At 41.6% G+C, this 24,980-nt stretch overlaps 1 protein-coding gene across 6 annotated transcripts in view; it reads left to right on the top strand.

Moving 5' to 3' along the window:
• ROBO3 (roundabout guidance receptor 3) overlaps positions 1-24,980 on the top strand; it is a 311,028-nt gene that overhangs the window by 223,562 nt on the left and 62,486 nt on the right. For 3 of the 6 annotated variants that reach the window (XM_087875619.1, XM_034421888.3, XM_034421886.3), the window contains exons 3-9: positions 2,541-2,698; positions 3,674-3,794; positions 4,638-4,776; positions 9,425-9,552; positions 11,875-11,886; positions 19,051-19,175; positions 23,264-23,435. In XM_087875619.1, coding sequence (XP_087731745.1) covers positions 2,541-2,698; positions 3,674-3,794; positions 4,638-4,776; positions 9,425-9,552; positions 11,875-11,886; positions 19,051-19,175; positions 23,264-23,435 — 855 coding nt within the window. The remainder of the gene's footprint in view (positions 1-2,540; positions 2,699-3,673; positions 3,795-4,637; positions 4,777-9,424; positions 9,553-11,874; positions 11,887-19,050; positions 19,176-23,263; positions 23,436-24,980) is intronic. The other 3 variants (XM_087875620.1, XM_087875621.1, XM_034421887.3) reach the window with 1 other exon arrangement.

Raw genomic sequence — 24,980 nt, 5'->3', positions numbered from 1 at the left:
TTGCTAGGGTAAGATGCACACTACTTAAATAAGAAGGAGGATGGCCCTTGATACATATTGAAACAGACTAAAAGGGATTAACATGGGCTTCTGATGAAATCAGCCTGCAAAATTGACTAGTGACTAGAGATTGAGAGGAGGTAGAGATGTCCTTATCTCTGCTTCCAAAGAGGTTGGCAATCAGGAAAGAATTTCTCTTCTTGAATTGTTTGACATCATTCTTAGATGGCAGGGTTGAAAGGATCATGTTTGGAGCCTAAGCATATTCTCAAATGAACCGTTGGATTGCAGAGTCCAATATGAGTCAGTCACTGGGACCAAAGGTTTGTTCTTCTGAGCTTTTCGGCTCATGTTTGGAGCCCATCATCAGGGATATTCTCTCTCCAGAATATGTGCACTGGGCTGTTCTACACATTATATTTATATGGTGCCTGGTTGTGTGTGTCTTTCAGTTGTTAATTAGGGTGTTGATGGCCAGCTATTAAATCATTAGTTGTTGTTTTCTTGTGCTGCTGTGCCAGGGGTGGGTTCTAAATTTTTTTACTACCAGTTCTGTGGGCGTGGCTTATTTTGTGGGCATGGCTTGATAGTCATGTGACAATTATTTAGGATTTAGCAGAGGTACAGGCTTTTAACTGCTTGCAGAGCTGTACCGATCAACCCATTTATTTTTGCAGGCACCGATCTACTCATGTATTTTTGCAGGCACCGGTCTACTCATTTGTTTTCTTTTAACACTGATCAGCTGGGACTCAGGAGGAAGCAATAGATTGGGGGTGGGGCCAAATAAAAGGTAAGAATAACGCGGGGGGTGGGTGGGGCGGGGAGGCAGGGGAGCAGAACCGGTTCGGTAACGTCATATTGTCACCGCTACCGGCCCAGTGGAATTGGGCCGAACCGGGAGGAACCCACCACTGTGCTGTGCCTTTGGCTCCTAAGTACTTGGTAAGCTGGTGGTAAATCAGCACTCCTCTTGACTGACAAGAGACCTGTTTGCCAGGCTTCAGTCATTTCTCTGGCTATTTTGGTCCCTGCTCAGCCAACAATCTTGGTAGCTGTAAAATTGAATGCATGTCCTTGTTCATTGCAATGTGAAGCTAACAATGAGTTCAGGTCTCCTCGTCTAACCATTTGCTCATGATCTTCACAGGGGCAACACACGCAGGGAATCCAGTAGATTAAATTACTCCCACCTCTAAATGATCATTGTAGCCCATGAGGACCATTGAAACCCATATCCCTCCCTTCTTTTCTTGCCATAATGAAATGTGTGCCTTAAATTCATTGAGTTATAATATGAGCCGCGGTGGCACAGTGGTTAGAGTGCAGTACTGCAGGCTACTTCTGCTGATCACTGTCTGCCAGCAGTTTGGCAGATCGAATCTCATCAGGCTCAAGATTAACTCAGCCTTCCATCCTTCTGAGGTCGGTAAAATGACGACCCAGATTGTTGGGGGCAATATGCTGACTCTGTAAACAGCTTAGAGAAGGCCGTAAATCAATATGAAATGGTGTATAAGTCTAAGTGCTATTAACCAATGCAGATATTTCCTTCTCTCTTTCCCATGTATTTACTGAGCAGTAATTAAGGTTTGGAACTCTACTGCTGCTTTGATGCTATACATGCCAAAAAGCTCCCAACATAGAGCTCCTTGCCTCAGGCATGCAAGTTTGCCCTGGGGAAGGCTCTATTCAGATTTTTTTGCAAGCCACATTTGCTTTGGAAAAAATGTCCAAAGAGATTACGCTTGCTTAGGAAAATTGCCATATTGCACTTGGCAAAGGTGAGGCATATTTTGCTTGCAAACTCTTGTGCATCCCTTTAGGCCATATGGCAAAGCTGGCCCTATTGGGGCATACAGCAGATAGCAGAGGGAGCAGCTGTTAAGTCGAGGGCTGTTTCCGGCGTGGGAGTTGTTAGTTCCTGATGCCCTTAAAGCTGAGTCCGGATAGCAGTGAGGAAATTAGGTGGAGGGAAATACCACAGTGATGGAAAGCATTGGGGTCAGCTCTTTGCAATAGGACAGGAAGGCCTGTTTTGGTGAAGAGATTTGGATCCACATCTTGCTTTCTCAAAATGTATAATTTGCTGGCTTTTTGGATTATTGGAGACACCTATAAACTTTTCCCCCCACCATGCAGTACTTTTTAAAGGATGCTTCCTGCTATCTTATTTGATTCATTATTTGAGACATTATTCCTGAAGGAGGCAAAGCAGAATTATCTTCATGTGTTTCCTTGGCTCCCAGTCTTATCCCTTCTGAAGGGATCCAAAGGTACTTTTTCAAAAGGCAACTAGACTTTCTGTGTTTTCTTTTTCTTGAAGACATTTTCCTTCTCATCCAAGAAGCATCTTCAGTTCTGACTGAATGGTGGGGAATGCTTCTTGGATGAAAAGCAAAATGTCTTGAAGAGAAAAAAAACAAAGAAAAGTTCAGTTGCCTTTTGAAAAAGCACCTTTGGGACAACCATGACCTGGATGACTGAGGATCTCCACAGATACTTCTGATGGGCTTTCACAGGCTTCCTTTTTCTTACAGTCTTAAGAGATGACTTCCGGCAGGCTCCCAGTGATGTGGTAGTAGCAGCTGGTGAGCCAGCAGTGATGGAGTGCATCCCACCAAGAGGCCATCCAGAGCCCACTATATCCTGGAAGAAGAACAGCATCCGCATCAGTGATAAGGAGGAGCGCATCACGGTGAGATTGAGCATCTCTGCTTTTTGTGCACACATTGTATATTGGGATTGAAAAACCTAAAAAATGCCTTGAGCTGGAACTTCTATAAACAGCTTCTGGTCAACAGGCCAAGTTGACTTGTTCATCTTCTGGTCCAGGACACCATTCCTGAGCTATCATTCTTCCTAATGAATTAAATTCCCACCACAGTGGTATGTAAACTGCTCACTGGAGGATTAATATTTTTCTGTCGTCCACATATTGGATGAAGAAACAGATCCCATGAAAACAATGTTTTCCTAGGCTCTTGCTATGTTCTCTTTCATCCTCTTTTTCCCACATGGAAGGGAATAGTAAATGAGAAAAAAAGGGACAGCTATGGGGAAGGTGAAGCCTCAACTTGTCCCTGGAGATATTAATCCAAGTTGTGCCATCATAGTTTCCCTTTGGGTGGAAAAATAATAAACATGGAAAGGAAGTCACTACTTCTCAGCCTGCTTTGTGGCACCTGGGAGGCCACGGAATTACTACCTCTTTCCCAGCACGCTCTGGTCCTTTCCATCAAGCAGTGCCATCTTATCGGATACCAGAGTTGTGGCTTCTTGGTGGCAGTGCCTGCCCTATAGAAGAGTATCCCTCAGGAAATCCAGATGGTCCCAATGCTGTTGGGCTTTTGTAGCACTTCAAAGACCTGGCTGTATCCTTAGCATTTGGATCAGGAATGTTTTCTTTTCGGGGGAGTTTATTGTTTTAACCTTGGGTGTTTTATGTTGTGGGATTTTTTTTCATCACTATAGGTCACCGAGAATATATAAATAAATTGCCCAAGATTATGTGATCATAGCACCAAACGATGAGTCTGATCACTAGTAGAAGGGTTGACTAGGTCACTTATGACGTGGAAGCAAGGCCAGAGTGCCATTTTCCATCAAAATATAGGTCTAGGGAAGGTCTATGGATGGAGACCTTACAGCCTTTTCTTGACCTTCTTCTTAGATCCGAGGTGGGAAGCTGATGATGTCCAACACAAGAAAGAGTGATGCTGGAATGTACATCTGTGTGGCCACCAATATGGTAGGCGAACGGGATAGCGAACCTGCAGAACTGGTGGTGTTTGGTACGTAGAAGCAGGGTTCTGGTGGACTCTACTGGAGAAGAAGAAGAAAGTGAATTTTCTTGGGTCCAACTAGATGAGACCATGGAAAAATTATATTTAAAAAAAGTTTAGAAGTTGTAGGAATGGAAATGAGGGAAATGAAAGAGGATCATTCTTGTTACATGTTTAGGATTAATTGGTGGGGCTATCACCAAAATTGGGTTGAGCCACTTTTTCAATCGTTTTTCAATTTTCTTTTTTTCCTGGATTCCCTTTTTTAAAAAATCTATTGGGCCATAGGAGTGGAGTCAAATTTACAAGATAATTGAGCTGAGTGCTGGGTCTGTGCAGAGATTCACTCAAATCACCTTCTTGATCAAATCAGCAAATCCGGTTGATCAGTTGACTCAGGTGCTTTGAGATCGATTTGATGCACATTTGGGCAAGTCCAAGTCCATCTTTTGTTCCCCCCAAAATCAAATGAACGACTGAAATCAATTTGATTCAGTGCCTCAAAGGGATGGTTTGAATTGAATTGACTCAACTCATTACATTGCATTAACGATTTGAATCCAGTCTTGGGTGATTCACATATCCCTACGGATTGCTTGCATGAGGGTTAGGAAATTAAGTTGAGGTAGCCCCAGGCCCATTAGTCATTCACTGTCTCCTGCTCAAATTCTTTTCCCCAGGACTGAAAACATGCTTTGGTCATCTCTCTTTCTTTCCCCTAGTCTCAGTCGCATCTCCTTTAATTACAACAGAGAAGGCCAAACTGAGATCTCAACACTAGTTCCAAAATAATATGTGTCTCTATATCCTGCTCTTGTCCTTTGCTTTTGAAACACTTTATGATCCTGACAGAACGGCCCACTTTCATCAAGAGGCCCATCAACCAGGTGGTCCTGGCAGAAGACACTGTGAATTTTCACTGTGAGGTGCAAGGGGATCCAGTGCCAACATCCCGGTGGCGAAAAGAGGAAGGGGAACTTCCTCGAGGGAGGTAAGTGACAATTGCAAGTTCTCCATTCATCTTTAGGGTTCTTCCTGTAGATTGAGTCCTTGGTCTCTGTGAGCTTGTGGTTTTCTTGCAGACATTTCATTATCCAAGTAGGTAATATCTTCAGTGCTAGAAGGGAGTGGGGTTTGCTCTCTGTTTATATACAATGGCTTGTCCTGTTAGTGTTGGTAGGAGTATTGTTTTCTTCTTGGTAATTCCTTGATTGGAGTATTGTTTACTGCTGGTTTGTTGGCCTGGTATTAATTCTGATGTCAATCTCTTCTTATGTGGGTGTTGATTACTGGCGAGAGTGTGTTTGGGTCTTTTTGTTTCCTTTTTAGCTTTTCGGTTGTCTTTTTTGAATGGTGTGTAAATGTTGTGCTAAAATCTGTCTTGTCATTTTCCTCCCCTGCAAAAGTGCTTGCTGTTTTTCTACCATATTGTACCACTATTTAAGCTTTTCTGATTTCTGTTTTCTATTGATGGCTTTTTGAGCAGAGCTGATCATTGGGAGTAAGGGATGGGTCTTGTGCTGTTTGTTTTGCTTTGTTATCACTCAAAAATTTCTGTCACTTGGAGCCTCCTTGGATGGATTGTAATGTTATGGGGGAATGACTATGGGAAACAGGAGAAAGAACTGGAAACTAGATGACTGTCATGTAAAGGTATCACAACCCAGAGAGGTAAAAGGGCTGTGAGAAGCATCTCGAAAAGGAACCCATTTTATTTCCTGAAAAGTAAAATTAAAGGAAGAGAGAACTGCTCTCAGATTTGCAAGATTCTGTTATATAGTAACCTGACAGTAAAGATAGCAATTACAATAGCAGTAGCAATAGCACTTATATATACTGCCCTATAGTGCTTTACAGCACTTTCTGGGTGGTTTGTCGGCATATTGCCCCCAACAATCTGAATCCTCATTTTACTGATCTCGGAAGGATGAAAGGCTGGGTCAATCTTGAACCCTGTCAGGCTTACACTGCAGTACTGCATTCTAACTACTGCACCACAAGGTAGCATTAATATTCATGGTTTGTGCTTCTTGTCTGAACTACCTTGAAAGTCTACACTTCCCAAACTCAAAAAGATATAGGAAGAATTCTTTAACAAGGCTCCTGTGGGTTTAATGGGAGAAGTCAGGGAGGCTGTGGACTGCAGGAGAGAATATTATACAATGAACAAGAGGATCCTCATGAATATCTATGAGCACCTTTTAAGTAAGCAAACTTGAGGAACGTCTTCAATAGCAATAGCAATAGCACTTAGACTTCTATACCACTTCACAGTGCTTTACAGCCCCCTCTAAGCGGTTTACAGAGTCAGCCTATTGCCCCCAGCAATCTGGGTCTTCATTTTACGCACCTCGGAAGGATGGAAGGCTGAGTCTCCCTTGAGCTGGTCAGGATCGAACTCCTGGCAGTGGGTACAGTTAATCTGTAATGTGTCATTCTAACCACTGCACCACCATGGCTCCCTCCCTCCCTCCCTCCCTCCCTCCCTCCCTTCCTTCCTTCCACCCTCTCTAAGTGGATTACAGAATCAGCCTATTGCCCCCAGCAATCTGGGTCCTCATTTTACCCACCTCGGAAGGACGGAAGGCTGAGTCAACCTTGAGCTGGTCAGAATCGAACTCTTGGTAACTAAAATTATTCAATTCTTTTTTTTTCCCTGTAAAAAATCAGAAGCAAATTCATCAAACTGAATAGGAATCAATAGGAAAAAATGCAGGACAACTTGTAAGGATTGTGGGAGATGGCTTTTTCCCCTTAGTGCTTCTCAAATAGCTTTGGCATCCTCCCTTTTCCCAGTTGTAAGAGGAGGGCCATCAGCTCCTTTGCATGTTAAAATGACAAGTGCAAGAAACGACAAGCAGTAGCAATAATGGCTGACAACCCTTTGCTGATTGGAAGGAAGGCTTCTTTTGCCATGCTGCAGAGTCTGAAAAGGTCAGTCGATTACTGTCAAAGTGTTAGTGTTGAAATGGGACCATTGTTCAGATATCCTTGTCTTGATTCCAGGGTGACAAAGGAGCTTAATCCCCTGGATAATCATTCATGAGGCACAACAGAGATGACAGTAAATATCATTACAGACAATTGCACTAGTTGCTGTACAGTTAAAGGCATCTATTTTTTCCCCTTCTAAATGCATTAATAAGAAGATGGAGCACATTTTTGAAGACTGGGAATAGAGAATAAGTTTAACGATGAGAAGGAAGAATAGGTTCCATATATGGGAACACAGAAAGTCACTGAATGTGATTAAATCAGATAACACAATATGGAGATAACATGATTTTTCATGCAGAATTCAAAGGAAGGTGATAGTTAATAAGAATAATTGTGCAGGATTTGCTCTCTAGTTTTATTTTTTCATTATTCCTGGCAGCAGTGGATGCCTAAGAAGAAGCACATCTAGTAGAACATGCTTCTACCAGTAGAAGCACGTCCAATTGCTCAGTAGAAGAGGTCATCCTTTGTACCAGACCTGGCATGGAGCTAGTCTTCCACAACTGATCTGCAGAGCTACAGCTTGGTATAGCGTTTGGTTTTACATTAATAAAGTCCATGATTCAATGTCTAGTATTTACTTCAAATCAGGGTTGAAATCCATCAGGTTCTGACAGGTTCTGGAGAACTGGTAGCAGAGATTTTGAGCAGTTTGGAGAACCGGCAAATACCACCTCTGGCTGGCTCCAGAATTGGGTGGGAATGGAGATTTTGCAATATCCTTCCCCCAGGAGTGAGGTGGGAATGGAGATTGTGCAGTATCCTTCTCCTGCCACCCCCACCAAACCACGCCCACCAAGCCACACCATGCCCACCAAGCCACGCCCACAGAACCGGTAGTAAAAAAAAATTGGATTTCACCACTGATTCAAATGATCTTTGATAACTTGAGTTTTAGGAATGAACTGGGCTGAGATCTTGAGGAATCAGTCCAGTCAGTGACAATCATTCTTAGAACTATGAGAAAAGTTGATAACTGCAGTCATTGTGAGTGCAAATCATTGTTTTTAGAAGCTATAGATGGCCCCAGAGAAAGATTTCTCATGTACAAAGAAATGAGAGAAGTTCATTATCCAAAATAACAAAGTCTTGTTCTTCAAACATCAAATAGTTTAGTGCGCTATTTCTGTCAATCTGGGAAGATTTAGTTGTCTTTTCGGCAAGCTGTTTCCTCAGGGTAAGATCAGTTCCAGAACAATTCCAATAATAAAGGTTTGTTCTACTGCTAGCAGAATATTTTGCTCCTGGAAAAAAAAAAAGAACAACTTGGCAGACAGAACCAAGGTTTTTATTTTTAAATCTAGAGTTCTTGAGGCCTCATCTCAGATGCTCAGGAGACCTTCGCGGTTTTTCTGTGGTGATGGTGGTGAGGAAGACATTCAGAGACTCAAGCTCCTAAATGATATTGTGTTATATTGACTTTTGTAATGTGTTTAAATGCGAGTGTAATGGAAATGAAATATTTGTTACAGTGTGCTGAGAAATGAATTTGATACTAGACTGCTTATTGTAATGATAGCTGTTCTGGGATCATCTATATAAGTATGAAAATATATAGCATTGCCTCTGCTACAAGCGCTACTACTAGTAGTCTACTACTACTACATGCTGAAGCCTGAAATTTAAGAATGGTTTGAGGGATAACTTGCTGCTAGGCCAGCCTGTGATCCCTTTTTTTTTTTTTTTGGTAATATTTTTAACTGAAAAAATGACAGAATAAAAACATGTAAAGAAAAAAAAACCCCAAAGTTAAGTCAAAGAAAAGTGGTAAGAAAAGAATAAAGGAAAGAGAAATAGAAAAAAGAAAGACAAAATATAAAGAAATGGCTTCAGGTTGATTTACAGCAGTTATAAATGCATTTGAATGTTATCCTCTCTAGGATTACATCATAGCATAATCTACCCTTTCCAATCATCAAATCCATAAATCACAAATACATTTGTTTCTGTTTTCAGCAAAAAATCTTTCCATTCATTTGCACATGTAAATGTGCAAAAATGACTTTCCAGTCATTTGCATATGTAGCTATTGTCTAGTTATTGTAGGAGATGACTAGACCAGGAATCGAGGGAGGGGTCAAACGTGTCATAAGTCCCTGCGCATCTACAAGATATCTAAGCCCAGCCCACCTTAATTCCTTTCTTAACTCCCATTCATTTCCTTTGACCGATAGTAGCTCAGATTCTTGTAGAGAGTTTAAGCTTGCAATAAATCTTTATACTCATTTGAACGGCCTGAATCTCCTGATTTCCCCGGTGCTTGACCGTTATCTTATTAAACACAACAATTTTGCCATCTGTGCAAATTCTGTCATCTTCACCTACCACTCCTCCATTGTGGGTATTCCAATGTCTTTCCAGCTTTGTATATATGGTCTGGAATGCAGCAATTCGGTGCTATGGAGATAAATTCAGGGCCCCAGACAGAATTGTAATGCCGATTGGTGAATTTTGCTTTATTACTTATTTATTTATTCAATTTTTATACGAAAGAAAGTCACACAAACCAAGCTGTTAAGATTTCTAAATACAGGTTCATGGTTAAGGGCGTTGTGTGAATCCAGCTCACGGTGGCTTCTTCCAGAAATTAACCATGGCTTAACACAGCCATTGACATCCTTTTTTTCCCCTTCAAAACCAAGATCGGAGATCCAGAATGACAATAGCTTGCGTATCAGCCGAGTGAATGCAGAGGATGAGGGGACCTATACTTGTGTGGCAGAGAACAGCGTGGGCAAATCTGAGGCTTCGGGATCCCTCAGTGTACATGGTAAGTATATATGAGTGGGCTGCAGAGTCTGGCTGCTGAAGAGCTACGATCAAAGAAGTCCAACATGTATGAGGGCCATGCTGTCCTTGGTGCAACTGTAGCTAAAACGCTTTGTTTGCTTGAGGGTCAGCAGTTCTGATCAATCAAGGCAGATACCAAGGGTTGATGGGGACAGAAAGTTAGTAAAGCAGGGATTAATATTCACACCCACTCCAGCTATCTGGGACTAGAGCTTCCAAACTAGGGTCAGGACAAATGGATGTTGCAATCCAAACAGCCAGAAAGTACCCAATTCATGACAGTTCCAGAAGGCGATCAAGGAACATGTTGCTTACATTTCTTGTGCAGCTGCCCCCCTTTCCCCTCCCTCCCTTCAATATAAATTATATGCAGATAATCCTTAATTTATGGCTGGTTGCTTAGCAACCATTCAAAGTTACAACCTACCCTGAAAAAGCTACTTGTGACCCAGATTTGAAGCTCTGATTGCTCAAGTTTTGGGTGCTCACATTTATGGCCATTTACGGTGTCCAATGAACACATGACCATGATTTATGTTTTTGACAGAAACCAGTGTTTGCTTCCAGTTTCCAGTAAAAATGCCCTATAGCAAACAATGGGTTCACTTAATGACTGCACCATTCACTTAATGACTATTGCAAAAAAAAAATTGCAAGCTTAATTATAGTTGTAAATTGAGGATCCTGTATTGCTTTTGCTCCCAGCTCCTTCCCTCCCTCTCTCTCTCTTTTTGGTTTTTTTTGCAAACCATGGAGCTACTTTATGATTATGGTCCTATAATTTGACAATAAACTGCAAAATAACAAGCTTAGAAGTTTCCAGATTTTTAAAAATAAGAATTTTAAATAAGAAGTTGCGTTTAGCTTCTGATAAACACAAAGTAAAGTTTGCTTTATTAAAAAATGGGAAAAGGAATTAAATATTTCCCCTCCAAAAACATCACCTGGAATGTTCCGCAGAGCAGCTGGGAAAACACATCCATAGAGGGTAGCCCAGTCATAAAAAGAGCCTCTATATATCTTGTTTAAAGAAATTTGCAGCTATTTAGAAAATTGCTTTCAGTCACACTGTTTGCAGAACAGTACTTATTTAATAGAAACAAGCCAACATTTTATTAAAGAAACAAACGAAACCTTTGAAATTTACACACAATAAAATTTCTGGCCAGTTGCTAAAGGTTGAAATTGAAACTAAAGAGCCAGTACTTTTTCTTAGAAAGAAGCCCAATCTCTAAAACTAACCCTAAACAGGTAGGCATTGTAATATTAGTCTCAAGGTCTGCATATCTCTAAAAAGAAGGGATATCTTGACCTTAAAATGCTCTGAGCACATCTGTACTTTCTTATTCATTGCAACAATTTGTATGCTTAGCTTGCAATATCAAAACATGCCATGCAAAATTAAAAAAAATGCATATGTAGCTTGCTCTGCTATGGACAACTACTGTGGTGGAATCTGATGCTGAAATGGAAGTGGGAGGAGCTCTTTCCCAAGCAGCTATGAGGTCCGCATAGCTCAAGTCCACGTTTTGCAGAAAGAGGCCCAGAAGATATCCTTCCTAAACCTAAATCACAGGATTGATCTGATAGTTACTATTCAGAGTATGTTTTGGTCTGGTAAGATTAATGTCCAGCACAAGGAACCAAGAATGACAGGATGAATTATTCAGAGTGGTTTCTTCATTGCTGTTTGCCCATAGACAGGAATCTTGCCAGACTAAAGCATTCTTTGCATAATGATCAGATCAATGCTGTGAAGGTTTATGGAGGAACCCTTCTGGGCCTGTTTCTGCAAACCAAGGACTCGAGGCTGATCTGCTTCTTAGCTGCTTGGGAAAGTGCCTCTCCCTCTTCCATCTCCACACCAGATTCCACCATAACTACTGAGGTACAGAGATCATGCAGAAAGGGATTGTTTTGGCCCCATTCTTAAATGCCCAAATGTGTGCCATCTTGATTTTGGTGGCCAAAGTATTCCACAAAGAAGGGGAAGACCAGCTTGTGGCTCCCTTTCCCCTTAATCTCTCATGGGTGGTCTACCTTTCTCAGTTAGATGGTGTTGGATGAACAGAATCCTCCTTGGAGCAAGTTGTCCCAGAGATAGAGAAGACTCAAGTTTTAAAGGGCTTTGTAGGTGAACTGAATCAAGGATTTTATATTGATCTAGCAACTAGTTGAGTGGACGTTTGGCCTCTAATACCTTTATCCTCCAATTCTCTAAGCATTCATGTCAGCCTTATTTAATCAAATGCATCTCATACTTTTTTATTTTTGTTTTTCTCATATGTTCTCTTTGGTCCAGTTGGCCCATTCTGTAAGTATTCATTTCATCACATATCATTGCTGCATGCTGGTGTGGGTTAGGGTACATGAATCAGGTTTTTGCATGCTATTTTTCTTTCTTTCAAGCCATAGTGGGAATGAATTGATTTTTCTAGAGGACTGGGTGGACTCTAAATCATTTTTCCTGCTGTGTCAATGAACTAAATGAGTCATAATCTTTGAAACAAATTAGAAAGTATAATATTGTGGGTACAATCTAGGGCATTTTTTTTTCAAAAGTCTGTGTTCTAAACATACTGGCGGTATAGTCTCATTTTATGTGTCATCCAGGTAATGACACAAAAAATCATACCCTGATCATGCAATCAATTATATGTCTACTCACTGAGTAGTTCCATGATCTCATGGAGATATTCAAGTAAATGAGTATCATATTGCAATCACACTTTCTTAATTTCCTTAGAATACCAGAGTTCAACCCTAATGTTACCTGGATCATATTTTCATCATTCTGCTTCTTAAAGTTTGTGGTTTGGCGCTTTAAAAATAAAGAACATTCTCTTCAGAGAGAAAGTAGAGAAATAGAATTCACAAAACAAATTTCTTTCCAAAGCAGGCAATAACTACATTGCTAAATAATCAACCATATCATCTGCTAAGTCATGTTGACATTAACAGGGATGTGTTGGATTGGGTTTGAATAGGCCAAGATTGAAGGATGGTGACTGCTACCTCCCACCATCTCACTTTTATCTGAATGGTCAGATAAACTCAGATAAAGACTTAGAAAACTCTAGAAAAAAAACTGGACAAACCATTCTAAATTTATTTTTTTTATTTATTTATTTTTATTTTAATTTGATTTATATGCCGCCCTTCTCCGAAGACTCAGGGCGGCTTACAATGTGTTCAGCAATAGCCTTCATCCTTTTGTATATTTATACAAAGTCAGCTTATTGCCCCCACAAACTGGGTCCTCATTTCACCTACCTTAGAAAGGATGGAAGGCTGAGTCAACCTTGAGCCTTGGCGAGATTCGAACCCTGCAGTAATTGCAGGCAGCTGGTCTTAATAAGCTTAATAACAGGGTGCCTTAAACCCCTGTACTACCAAGGCTCTAAATTTGGTTGTTAAAAGAAAACTCAAAAGCAATTAGGACAATAAGGTGCAGTTGATTAGGATATGTCAGGACAATCTATTTAAGAGAGAAAGCACCAAGGAAAGTTTCCAGTTTATATTTTTGTTCTTCAATGTAACAAGATTCATAACAATTTATTACTCTTTGCCTACTAACTCCGAGAAGTACATGTCCTTCTCTCAATTTCCTGCAGTGCTAACATTCATGTTTCAACCATTCCTTTGGAGGAGAGGCTTTAACATACAAGCCAAACTTTCTCTTCTGGTGTTTTTCAAACTTGGCAACTCTAAGATGTGTGAACTTCAATTCCCACAATTCCCAGCACAGCTTGATTTAAGATGCATAGACTTGAGCATTCAGAATTTCTCACCGAGCATGCTCTAAGATGCGTGGACTTCAGCTCCTAGAATTCTCCAGCCAGCATGCTTTGAGATGTGTGGACTTCAACTCCCAGTGCACGCAACGTAAAGTTGCAAAATCTAAAAATCACTAGTCTAGCCTAGTGGAGTGTTGTTGTTTTTTTGCATTGCAAGCTCTTCTTATAAATAAATTAGAAAAGGAGATTCATGTGCATAAGCAAACACATATTCTCCCATGATATATTCTTTAAGTAGACCTAACATGTCAGCAAGCCAAGATCAACCAGCATTTGGGATGAACAGAAGGTAGCATTTATGAGCAACAAGTCATAGTTTTTGGAATAGTGACTGCTCTAAGTTTCAACATAAGCCAATGACTTTGGCTAAAGATCAAAGCATGATTGACAGGGCTTATAAGGTAATATGCATCCATTCATTCAACAGCCTATGGTTTAGCGTGTTCTGCAAGCAGCTTAAAAGATTAATATGCATACAGGGAATTCAATACAGTTTGCAAATTTAGCTGTCTTCTCATGAAATCTTCCAGTTATACATTGCAACTATCCATTTATGTCTGGAACTGAACAGCACCGTCTCTCTTACTCAGTTCTTCCCTCCAAGGTATTTTCATGAAGCATATTTATTTAGAAAGTTTATAGATTGGATTTCAACAAAAGGTTCTCCCAGCAGTGCACATAGTTAAAAGAAAAAGAAGTTAACCAATCCATTTCAGTGACTTTTTAATATAGCACGGGTGAGTTTCCACAGATGGATATTCCATCCTGAATTATGGATCAGCCTTTCATTTCATGTTTTGAGGCTTTGGAGAACGCAGAAAATATCAATGAGGCAGTCAAGAGAACAAGGTTGTTCCTACAGTATAGACCTAATAACACATTCTTTCCTTCCCTCTTTTCTCCTCCCTGTTTCTTCTGTGCTGAATATTAGATTGTAAATCCCTCAAGACAGGAACTTGCTTACTGACAGCCTTGTAAAAATGGTTGCTTTTATTGCACGATTCGATTTTCCTCAGAATCCATGCACTTAGCCGAAAAAGGTTCCTATGAGCCTGTGAAAAATTTCTTTGGTGAATTTGCACATGGAACGATGTGTTTGCTTGCAAATGAAATGGTTGCACTTGGGCTTAAAACCGGCCTGCCAGGCAGCCTCCTTTGTATCTCAGGTTTGCAGATCCCTAACAGGCTAAGTTAAAAACAGGCTCTTCTGTTGCTTCTGATGGCTTTGGAGGCGGGATTGGCAAGCCTCCTTGTCAGGTACCCATTGTTTGGTGCTAATAAATCAACCTGCAACAAAGAGCAGGAGCCCTTGTAGCTGTGCAGATAAGAAGCCCAAAGGTGAACAAGAAATGTTAGAAGAGCACTACCCCTCCCCCCTCTCTCCATCCTTGGCTGTGTATCCAGCAAGGCAAGTCAATTTCCTGCCTTGGGGACGGAGAAAGCAGAAAGGAGGGGTTGTCTTGTTTTGCCATCATCTCTTATCTCCATGTAGGATTTGTGGACAACAAGAACATTTCCTCAGGCGTACCAGGTCAATCTTGCCCTTGTTTTATCTTTCCCCTTTGAAGCAAGGAAGTATCAAAAAAAAAAAAAAACCCAAGGCAGAGCAGAGCAGTGCTGGGGGGCAGCGATGAATTTCCTGAGATCACCAGATCCTTTCCATCATCCAGTTTTGACTGGTCTTTGAAGTAACTGGGGCGGCTGCTGCGTCTGGCTGCATTTATAATTTGGGAAGGGGCTTTCCCAACAATTATTAACCAAAGAGACAAATTAACAAAAGCTGCCCCTGCTTCCCTCCCATTTGCATTTTTATTTGATTATAAAGCAGGTGGCACCAGCCAGTTCTTGCTCTGAAAGGTCAAAGGTGCCATCCAGGCACATGTTGGAGCAAATGGCCCTTGACCAGTTACCCACCCCTGGGTGCAACATCCTGAAACTGCTGATTTCTGCTGTGCCAACAGATGAACTCTTGAGCTACCAATGGAAAGGGTCCATCTAGCTCCACAAATACATCCTTGCCCACTGATTGCTTCAACATTGGTTGTGGAGACAAAGGCTGACCTTCAACGAAATGCTGGAGCATTTTTTGTGTTACCACCCAGCCTGTCCTCCAAGATTTACGATCCTCAAGACAAGAGGCTGCTTCTCAATGCTCCAAAGAGCGAAATATAATCCAGAGGCTCAAGTTGTAAAACTGTAGACTGTTGCATCAGTAGGATTTGACTTCAGGTTTTTGATGGTTGAGGGACGATTGGGTTACCTGCCATGATCCCTCGATGCATTCAGATGTCAGGATGATAAAATCAAGACAGGAAATATCCCAAACACCTGAGTGCCTCCAGGCCCTCATAAAACCTTAAAAGGGCATCTTCGAACTATAATTTTTCCTGCCTCAGTTTTGTGGAATAAGACGTCAAAACAAATGGCAATTAGTGAGGAATATTGCATTTTTAATGTTGTTGTTGTTTTTAAAAAAGAGTGGGTGATAAATATGAATAAGAAAATAAATAAGAAAAATAAATAAGAAAAATAAGAAAAATATGATTAGTGTGTTGTCTCTCTCTCTCTCTCCTTCTCTCTCTCTCTCTCTCTCTCTCTCTCTCTCTCTCTCTCTCTCTCTCTCTCTCTCTCTCTCTCTCTTCTGCCTTGCCCCCTCTCTCACATACATATATAGGACCGTGGGATTGGAAAAAGTAGAAGAGAGGATAAAATAAAGGTCCCCATTTCCACTTTACATATGACTGAAGGAAGTGGGTTTAACTCCAAACAACTCCATATTCATAGCTCAGCATTGAATTATGGAGTCTTTGGTGCTCTCTGAGCCACATTGTTTATTTGCAGACATGTCATTGCCCAATTAGGTGGGCAATATAATGATTCTCATGATGATAATCTGATCATGTTACCTAGTTGGTTAATGAAACGTCTACAAGAAAACAACAAGCTCAGAGAGCACTAAGCACTCCACATTAACACCAAACATGACCCAGTTAAATGTAGTGTTTGAACAGGATTGTATTTAATTAATTCCGTTTAAATTAAAATCAGATCAAATTTAGTTCGTGATGATGGAACAAACTGTTTCCGACTGCAGCTATTAGCTTTACCTAGAGACTGGAGAGAAAAATAAGATTTTCCCTTGATATTCTCTAATATAGAGTAAGCAAAGTATTGTCATCTTGTCTATGCTGAATTAGAATTCCCATAATTTCTTTCCATTGGCCATGTTGATGGGGGCTACCAGGGAATGAGAACATAAAACTAGTCCTACTTTGACTGTAACAATAACAAAATTAGTAATAGGCAAGATTTTTGGAGAGGATACTTAAAGCAGGACGCTTTAAGGGCCAAATCTCTGCGAACCACCTGGCTACAATGGCAAAACGTGTTCCAAAAGAGAATTGCACTAGATCAGGGGTATCAAATTCAATTTCATTGAGGGCTGCATCAGGGTTGTGTTTGACCTGGGAGGAGGGTGCTGGGGGGGGCAGGGTGAGCATGGCCAGTTCGACATCACTCCTGTCCAGGATGCCTGTGGGGGCCGGAGCACTCTGCTAGTGAAAATGGGCCCCCAAGCTCTGTTTTCAACTGCCATGGCCTCCTGCAACCCTCTGCCAGTGAAAACAGAGCTCCATTTTCACTGGCAGAGGGTTGCAGGAGGCCGTGGCAGCTGAAAAGTAGCTCAGGAGCCCATTTTCGCTGGCAGAAGCACTGTGAGCTGGTCCTTCGCTGTTTCCAGGGCGGCTCTGTGGGCCAGATCTAAGTACCCAGTGGGCCGGATCCGGCCCTCAGGCCTCGAGGTGTTGTTTTTTTTTTTATTTATATGCCACCCTTCTCCGTAGACTCAGGGCGGCTTACAAGGCGTTAAGCAATAGCCTTCATACTTTTGTATATTTTATACAAAGTCAGTTTATTGCCCCCACAAACCAGGTCCTCATTTTACTTACCTCAGAAAGGATGGAAGGCTGAGTCAACCTTGAGCCTGGTGAGAATTGAACTCGCAGTAATTGCAGGCAGCTGGAAGCTAAATGCTACCTTTAACAGTAGCATTAGTCTGCTGGCTCGAGTTTGACACCCCTGCACTAGATTATTTCAATATAGGATGAGCTGACATCTGTGTTTCTTCAGATGCTCATTTCTTTGATTGGGCAGCCTTTGCCCTACTCCCACTTACATCGTTATTTCTGAAATACAGTAATTTCCCTTCTCTTTTCTTGCCTAGTATCAACCCCAACACAAAGTTTAAGGGAGCCAGTGTAAAAGATGACAGCCATCTAGTCATTCAGCACTAACTTCCCATTTAAATTCTATCTGCATGGATTCCATTGTACCTCCCAACCAAACATTTCTCCTGCCAATCAATAACTATTAACAATCAGTAGGGTTTCCCCCCCACCTCCTCTTCTCTTTCTATGGAAGTTATCCAAGGGAAGATGCCTGTGGACAAGGAGGAAAGCAAGCAAGCACACCGTTTCTCTCAGGCTCATACATCTCTCCTGATTAGCATGTGGCTAACCTAGCAATCTATAACTTCATTAAGGAGAGGCTTGCAGAGCTCCAACAATGGCATACCTGAAAGTGTTGTTGTTGTTATTGTTGTTGTTGTTTTAATAGCACCTAATGCTCTGTAAATGCTTTACAGTTCTGCAAGAGGGGCTAGGAACATTCTGTCTTCTTCTTCTTCTTTTTCTTGATAGAATAGAAGGAAGGGAGGAGAGGTGATAAGGCAAGTGATTAGCATTTGTAAAACCTGACTGTCATTTGTCTTGCATTGAGAGCTGAGATGGGGGAAGGTTTTCAAAAAGCCAGAAGTGCTCAGAAAGAGAGGAATTTACATCCGAGACATTATTCATGGTTGGGTGGTTGATTTAGCTGACTTGTTCCTTTCGTGGCCTCCCTCAGACTTCTTAAATGCCTTCTTCCATTGCAAATTGATATTCTTTGCATGCACGTATTGGATGGTTTTTGTAAAAAGAAAACCGCAGGGCTCGCTTAAAAAAAAAAACTGTTCGCCTTTGTTTGGTGTCTTTTCCCCTCCTTTAAAGTGTCTTTGGCATCTCCCAATGCTTTGAATCACCCCCTTTTCTTTCCTTGTAAATGCCTTTAGCTGCTCTTCTGAGATGCCCAAACTGTGAAGCTGCTCCCGGTATTTTGGGAACTGCCAAGACATTGACCCTTCTCCTTTAGGATTATCAGGAATGGGCAAAATGGAGAGAGGGATTAGCCAGGATACAGTCTCAGAATACTGAGTTCCCATGGGAAAAGTGGTAAAGCCAAGGGGTCCCAAAAATGAAGGCCAGGCTCAATTCTCAGCATTTCTTGATAGAACTGGAAAAGGCTACAGCCTGGATTGGACTGTATTGGGACTAGAATTCTGGAAGAATTCTGGAGTTGTCCTTCCAGCACATCTGGAAGACTTTTGGTGGAGGTTGACTACATTAAGGAAATCCATGCAGGTCAGCAATGACCCAGTGGTTGGATTTGATATAAGGGAGCTTTTAATGTTCCTAAACAAAAAAAGGCTCCCTCTCTCCTTTATTCCCCCCCGCCCAGACACACACACCACCCATCCCTCAGGGTTTTTTACCTGGTTAGCCTTTAAATGCAAACATTGCTAAAATGCTACTGGTCTAACTGACCCATTTTACAATCTTTTTTTTCCACCTCTTTTTTGTCTGTAGTCCCACCTCAGTTAGTGACCCGTCCACGGGACCAGATTGTGACCCAAGGCCGCACTGTGACCTTCCAGTGTGAGACCAAAGGAAACCCACCACCAGCTGTGTTCTGGCAGAAGGAAGGGAGTCAGGTAAGTTCATGGGTACATAGGCGTGAGGGAGTCTGCATGTAGCTTGTATTTTGACCCTATTCTCACATCATATTCCACAGGATCGGGGAGGGGGAGGGGGACGGAGTTGTGCAAGCTTCAAAATGAAGTTAATTGACCCAACTGAGTTTTTTTTGGGGGGGGGGGTTTGGGAGTAAATTAAATCACCCAGTTAACTAACTCTGCTTCCAGGGTAGTGCAAACTATCTGAAGGTTAAATGTCCCTTCTAATACCTGTGATCAAGTTGACATTCTAGAAAGAGTTTATGAAAATGGACCTCTGTAGACAATTGATTCCTGTGGTTTTTCAGTTTTAATCCCCCTGTGATTACATGGGGTGCAATAAAGGTTCATATAATCTTCTAACCCTATCTGTGGGGGTGCTGATCCTGAGTACAACTGGTTGAAAAAAACAAAAGCCAGAAAATAGAGTGGGAAATGACATCCTGGCATTTCTCTTACGGCAGGTGGGATGACTAAAACTGTGGCCATCACTTAGCCACTCAGAACCTCCTGGTTGTAAGGGTGTATTAGATTTATTCCTTACATTTCTCCCTGTGGCTCAAGTTAGCAATCAATTCTCTCAGTTCACAATTCCTCTATTGGTTAAATTGGACTGATAAATAACAACTAGCCTCAAGTTATCCAATGAACTTCCATGGCCAAAGATAGACTTTTGTACAGAATTAAGACACAAGTACAGTGCGAAAAGTACTAGAGTCGGTTCTTGGCTTAATGTCATATTTTCCCCAGTCTCATGCTGCCAACAGAGATGGAGTGTTAGAGAGAGAAAGAGGGAATGCTAAAGTGTTAGGAATTCCTGCAGGGTTGCAAACTGATCAGATTTCGTCTCTCACTCTACTATTGGCCAGCATCGATGCATGAGAGGATGTTCCTGACGAAGATGGTCCTTGAGCAAGAAATGATTTCTTGTCTTGACTCTTAAAGTCAGCAGTAATTTCCCATTACGGGAAGAGCTTGGGTAGCTGGTGTTTGCATCTTTATGGAAATGCAGACATTGAAGATTGTATTTACATGATCTATGGCAGCCACCCCCAACTTTTCCAGTTTGGGGGACGGGCATGTGAGTGGCAGGTGCATGTGCATATACACAGTTTTATTTGTGCAAGCAGTGGGTGCAGGCGTGCCCTCCGCTCACACAAATGGAGCTTCGTGTCAGAGCAGAGAGTGCTTGTGCTTGCGCATGAGGGCACTTCAGCGGAGGGTGCTTGTACTCACGCCTGAGGCTCCGCTTGCGCGAGCGAAGGACACTTATGCTTGCACACGAAGTTCCATTTGCGTGAATGAAGCTTCACACACAAGTGCCTTCTACTTACACAAGTGGAACTTCACGCACGCGTGCTTGCCCATCTCTCCTGTGGCCTGGTTTCGAACAGGCTCCAGCCTGGGGGGTTGGGAACCCTTGACCTATGGATTATAGAAGTGTTTTGTAGGCTGAAAAAAAAAAGAATTCTCACAGCAAAAGTACCTACTCTAGGTTATAGGATCTATGTGGTCTAGACAGGGGTGTCAAACTGGCAGCCCGCAAGCTGGATGCATCATGCTCAGGCCATGCACACCCCAGCTCCAGGAAGGGAAAAAACATAGTGAAATGTCACATGATGGCAACGTGACACTGCAAGTTTGACACCCATGGTCTAGAATCTCAACTTTCATTAGTGTAAAACAGAGGAACGTGGGGTGGTTTAGGCCAAAACCATTTACTTCCAGTATATCTTGAGCCATATACTGGGATATCCTATAAAATAAGTTATAGAAACAGTCTTCACCCCAGGACCAGATTAGGCAATACATTACATCATGGTTGTATTTAACATGTATAGTTTGTCACAAATTACATCTGCAGCGGATGCTTGTAATTGTACTTGCTGCATAAAAACATTGGGAATCGCAAACCCATGTCAATAGACCACGTCACAACCTAGTCTACGATCTTTTACTTATTCCTTTTTTTAAAAAGGATTTGAATGTTTTTCTTTTGACATCCAGATTGTTGACAATAATAGTTCAGAGATGTAAACAGCATTGTCTTATGCAGGTGCGTTCTTGGTGAATTTGCTTACTGATTCGCAGGTCATCAAGCTATGTATTATATTAGAAAACAGGGCAAAATGATAATTCAGCTTTTCAAAATATAGATTATTTAGCCATAGGAGTTTACAGGACATCATAATAGCTGCTGCAGCCTTTTTATTTTGGTAAAAAGGTGGTGTCACAGTTTTCTTATTTCAACAACTTTTGCATGGATTGATACCTCCCAGATTTTAGGTAAAATATTTGAGAAGAAATGCTTAATAATTCCTAGAATGGTGTTTCTTCTGTTGAGCTGCCAAGAGGAGCTAAGATTTTGCCTTACAAGCCAAAGCTGCTCGTGTCATCCAGATGTATGGGATGAGACGCCTCTTGGGAGACCCAGTCTCTTGGAATGAACAATTGGAGTTTCTAAGTTGCCTTTAAATAGCACTGAGCTATTACTGTGTCAATTACTTGCATCCTAAGAGGGTCGGTGATAGAAAGGAAGGGGGAAGGGAGTGAATCATTTGCTCTAAAGCAAGGGCTGAACTTAATTCAGTGAAGCAGATGTCAAATTCACAGAATTATAGCATTTTAGCATGCGGGGGATTTCTTTGCGGGGTTTGGAGATCATTTGATGAATTCAGAGTTAGAATCCCTGACAGAAAATAGATCACATGAACTCTTTTTCTGCCCCATGTAAAGAATGGGTGGGGCTTAGCTCTTCTCTAAGTAATGGGAGCAGACACAGTTGAGAAGCCTCATTGTTTATTATTTAGCATGTGATCAGAACATGACAGAAGAGAAGCAAACAGATACACACAATCTACGTAAATATATACAAAAACTTCTAATGGGGGTATGGCTCATAACTGGATGTCCAATTCAGCTACCCAGGTGATCGCCTCTGGTGTTCCTTCGTGCAGACCTTCTAGGGAACCAGAGAACGCACATCATGGGCAATTTTGCACAATATGTTTAATAGTTCGCATATCAGCACCACAATCGCAACAAGGGCAATCTTTCCATCCCCGTTGATACAGGGCAGAGGCACTTTTTCCAGTATCACACCTAATTCTCTTAAATTTCATCCAGACAGAGCAAGGCAGGTCAAAACCAGGTAGTTTGATAGAGGGATCATTAATGGTAAGCCTCTGAAGGCAGGCAATTTGTCTGGAAAATTGTCTAACTTGGCATGTTTAGGACTGTTTGCTCTGTGTAGGCAACAGTGTGAGTGGAGGAGAATAATAAAGGCTGTGTCGCATGCCTAAGCATTGTAGAGCACTTGAGACATATTAGGGAGCCATGATTCCCTACCTCAGGAATGAGGCATAGTGAGTCTTAACCTCAAAAACTCTTGTCTCAGTCTTTATGTCTCCAAAGAAGTTGTAAAACTTTTCCAGTTTGAAACAATCTACACCTCCTTGTAGCTTCCATTCTCAAGAAACTGATTTGTTAAAAGAGAGGCAATGAGAACAAGTGAAGATTGTCCCATAGTTTTAGATTTGTTCTAAAACTACCTTTGAAACATAATACGGTTTCCTGTATGTCTATGGTTTATTTAAAAGTGATAATTCTGGTCTATTCCAGAGAGGGGGAAATGTTGTAGGAATTCAATTTTCAGCAGCCTCCTATAATTCCCAAATAAGAACAGGTCTCAGACGGATGTCCATTGTCAAAAACCAGTTAAAATGCAATTTTTTCAGTACTTCTTGAGTTGGTTTTCTCATTTCTTGTGGATCCCATAACAGTCTCAGTAGAGGATGGATTAGCATATGAAGGATGTTAAAAGAAAGTTTAAAAAAAAGTTTAAAAGCTTAAAAGAAAGTCTCTCTCAGCCCAACCAACCTCACATGATTGTTGTGGGGAAAATAGGAGGAGGAAAGTGTGTTGAACATATTTGCTGCCTTGAGTTATTGATAAATAATAAAAGTGGATGTAAATTAAATACATAAAAAAAAAGAAAGTTATATTGGAATTCTGTGATAGCTCCAAGCCCTCATGTGGTATCTTCCTCTTTCTGCTCCTTTGTACAGGTTCTTCTTTTTCCTAGCCAGCCCCCTCAAGCTACTGGCCGCTTTTCTGTAGCTCCAAGTGGCGAGATGACAATTATGGATGTGCAGACCTCAGATTCAGGCTACTACATGTGCCAGGCCATTAGCGTTGCAGGAAGCATCCTTGCCAAAGCTCTCCTGGAAGTGGAAGATGGTAAGTGCTTAAGAATGTGAAGTTGTATTGCTTTCTTTTCTGTCAAAAAGGAGCGACAGTGTATATATTGTTCCAGTCCCAGGGAAGCCACAAAAAAAGGTCCTCATAACAGAAATGGGGAGGGCAGCAATTCTTAGAAATTTCAGTATATTCCATATTAAGGATAGAAGGAGCAATCTCAAGGAACCTAGGTTAGATGCTTTCCCAAAGTCTCTTGCTAAAGTTTGGTGGCCCTGTCCACACAACAAGCTCAGCAGGAGATCAATCCCAACTCAATGAATTCCAGCAACTAATCATGAAGGGAATAGTTTTAGCACATCCAGAGGTGTTTGGGGCTAAATTTATTTTCTCTGGTCAACCATATTTCACAAACTGTTTACTAAAGCTGCAGGCATCGATTTTCCCTTCTTGCTTGTAAAATAGGAACCATAGGAGAAAGTGGCAGAACCTGGGGGTGGAGTTAAAAAGGGATCAGCCTAGAAACCTTCTACAGCCACAAGTAGATTAATCCAATCCCCACTTCTTGAATTCTGTGGACCCTTATCTAACTCCAAGCAGGTTCTAACAGTTAGTTGAGTTGATTTCTGCGCATAGGCTATTTAGCAATAAATCAGTTTAATTAGACCTTCATGTGTGGATCTGATCTTTTGCACCTGACAGCAACAATGAAGCTGTGAAAATGGGAATTCTTTGGGTATTCTGTCCCTGTCTCCTTCTGTCCCTATACCAGAGGTGAAATCCAGCAGGTGCCGACAGGTTTTGGAGAACTGGTAACGGAATTTTTCAATAGTTCGGAGATTTTGCAATATCCTTCTCCCAGGAGTGGGAATGGAATGGCGATTTCGTAGTATCCTTCCCTTTGAGTGGGGTGGGAATGGAGATTTTGCAGTATCCTTCCCCTGCCACACCCACCAAGCCACACTATGCCCACTAAGCCACGCCCACAGAACTAGTAGTAAAAAAAATGGATTTCACCACTGCCCTATACCCCCTTCATAGGAGTGGATAGGTAGAGAGGAAGGGACATTCTTCCTTGATTGCCCTTTGCAACAGCTGGCAGGAGTCAGAGAACAGCTGCTTTCCAAACTAAGTGGCTTGCAATCAGGCACTATTGGTGTATGGGGATAAGTCCCTTACCCAGAGGAGCAGAAAATTTAGTCAACCACATCTACCAAACACAAGTAATTTAGCAATGCTCTGATCCCATTTCTTTTAACTTTCAGCAGGCAGGAAAAGAGTTCCTCCCATCCACCCACCATCCTAAAGAGTTTTGTGCATGTCTGTGTGAGATCAGGAGAGGGGCTGATGGATAAACCACAAATATCACAGATACTTTGTAAATGATCCCCTCAAATGACAAATGGGAAACTGATGCCCTCCAGATGTTTTCAATTTATTTTCCACCACAGCCAAGAGCATCGTGTGTAATTTCAACCATGTCTGAAGAACTCCAGGTCAGGAAGAAACTAGATGGTGGGCATTTTCTGTCCAATGGAAAAAAAGACAGCAGATCTTTCTCTGGTCTTGCAGCTTCTTCCTGATGGC

The sequence above is a fragment of the Pantherophis guttatus genome, chromosome 9 (assembly GCF_059756535.1).
Source record: "Pantherophis guttatus breed Tessera chromosome 9, ASM5975653v1, whole genome shotgun sequence".
Taxonomy (NCBI): domain Eukaryota; kingdom Metazoa; phylum Chordata; class Lepidosauria; order Squamata; family Colubridae; genus Pantherophis; species Pantherophis guttatus.
This window is presented reverse-complemented; position numbering and strand designations above follow the sequence as displayed.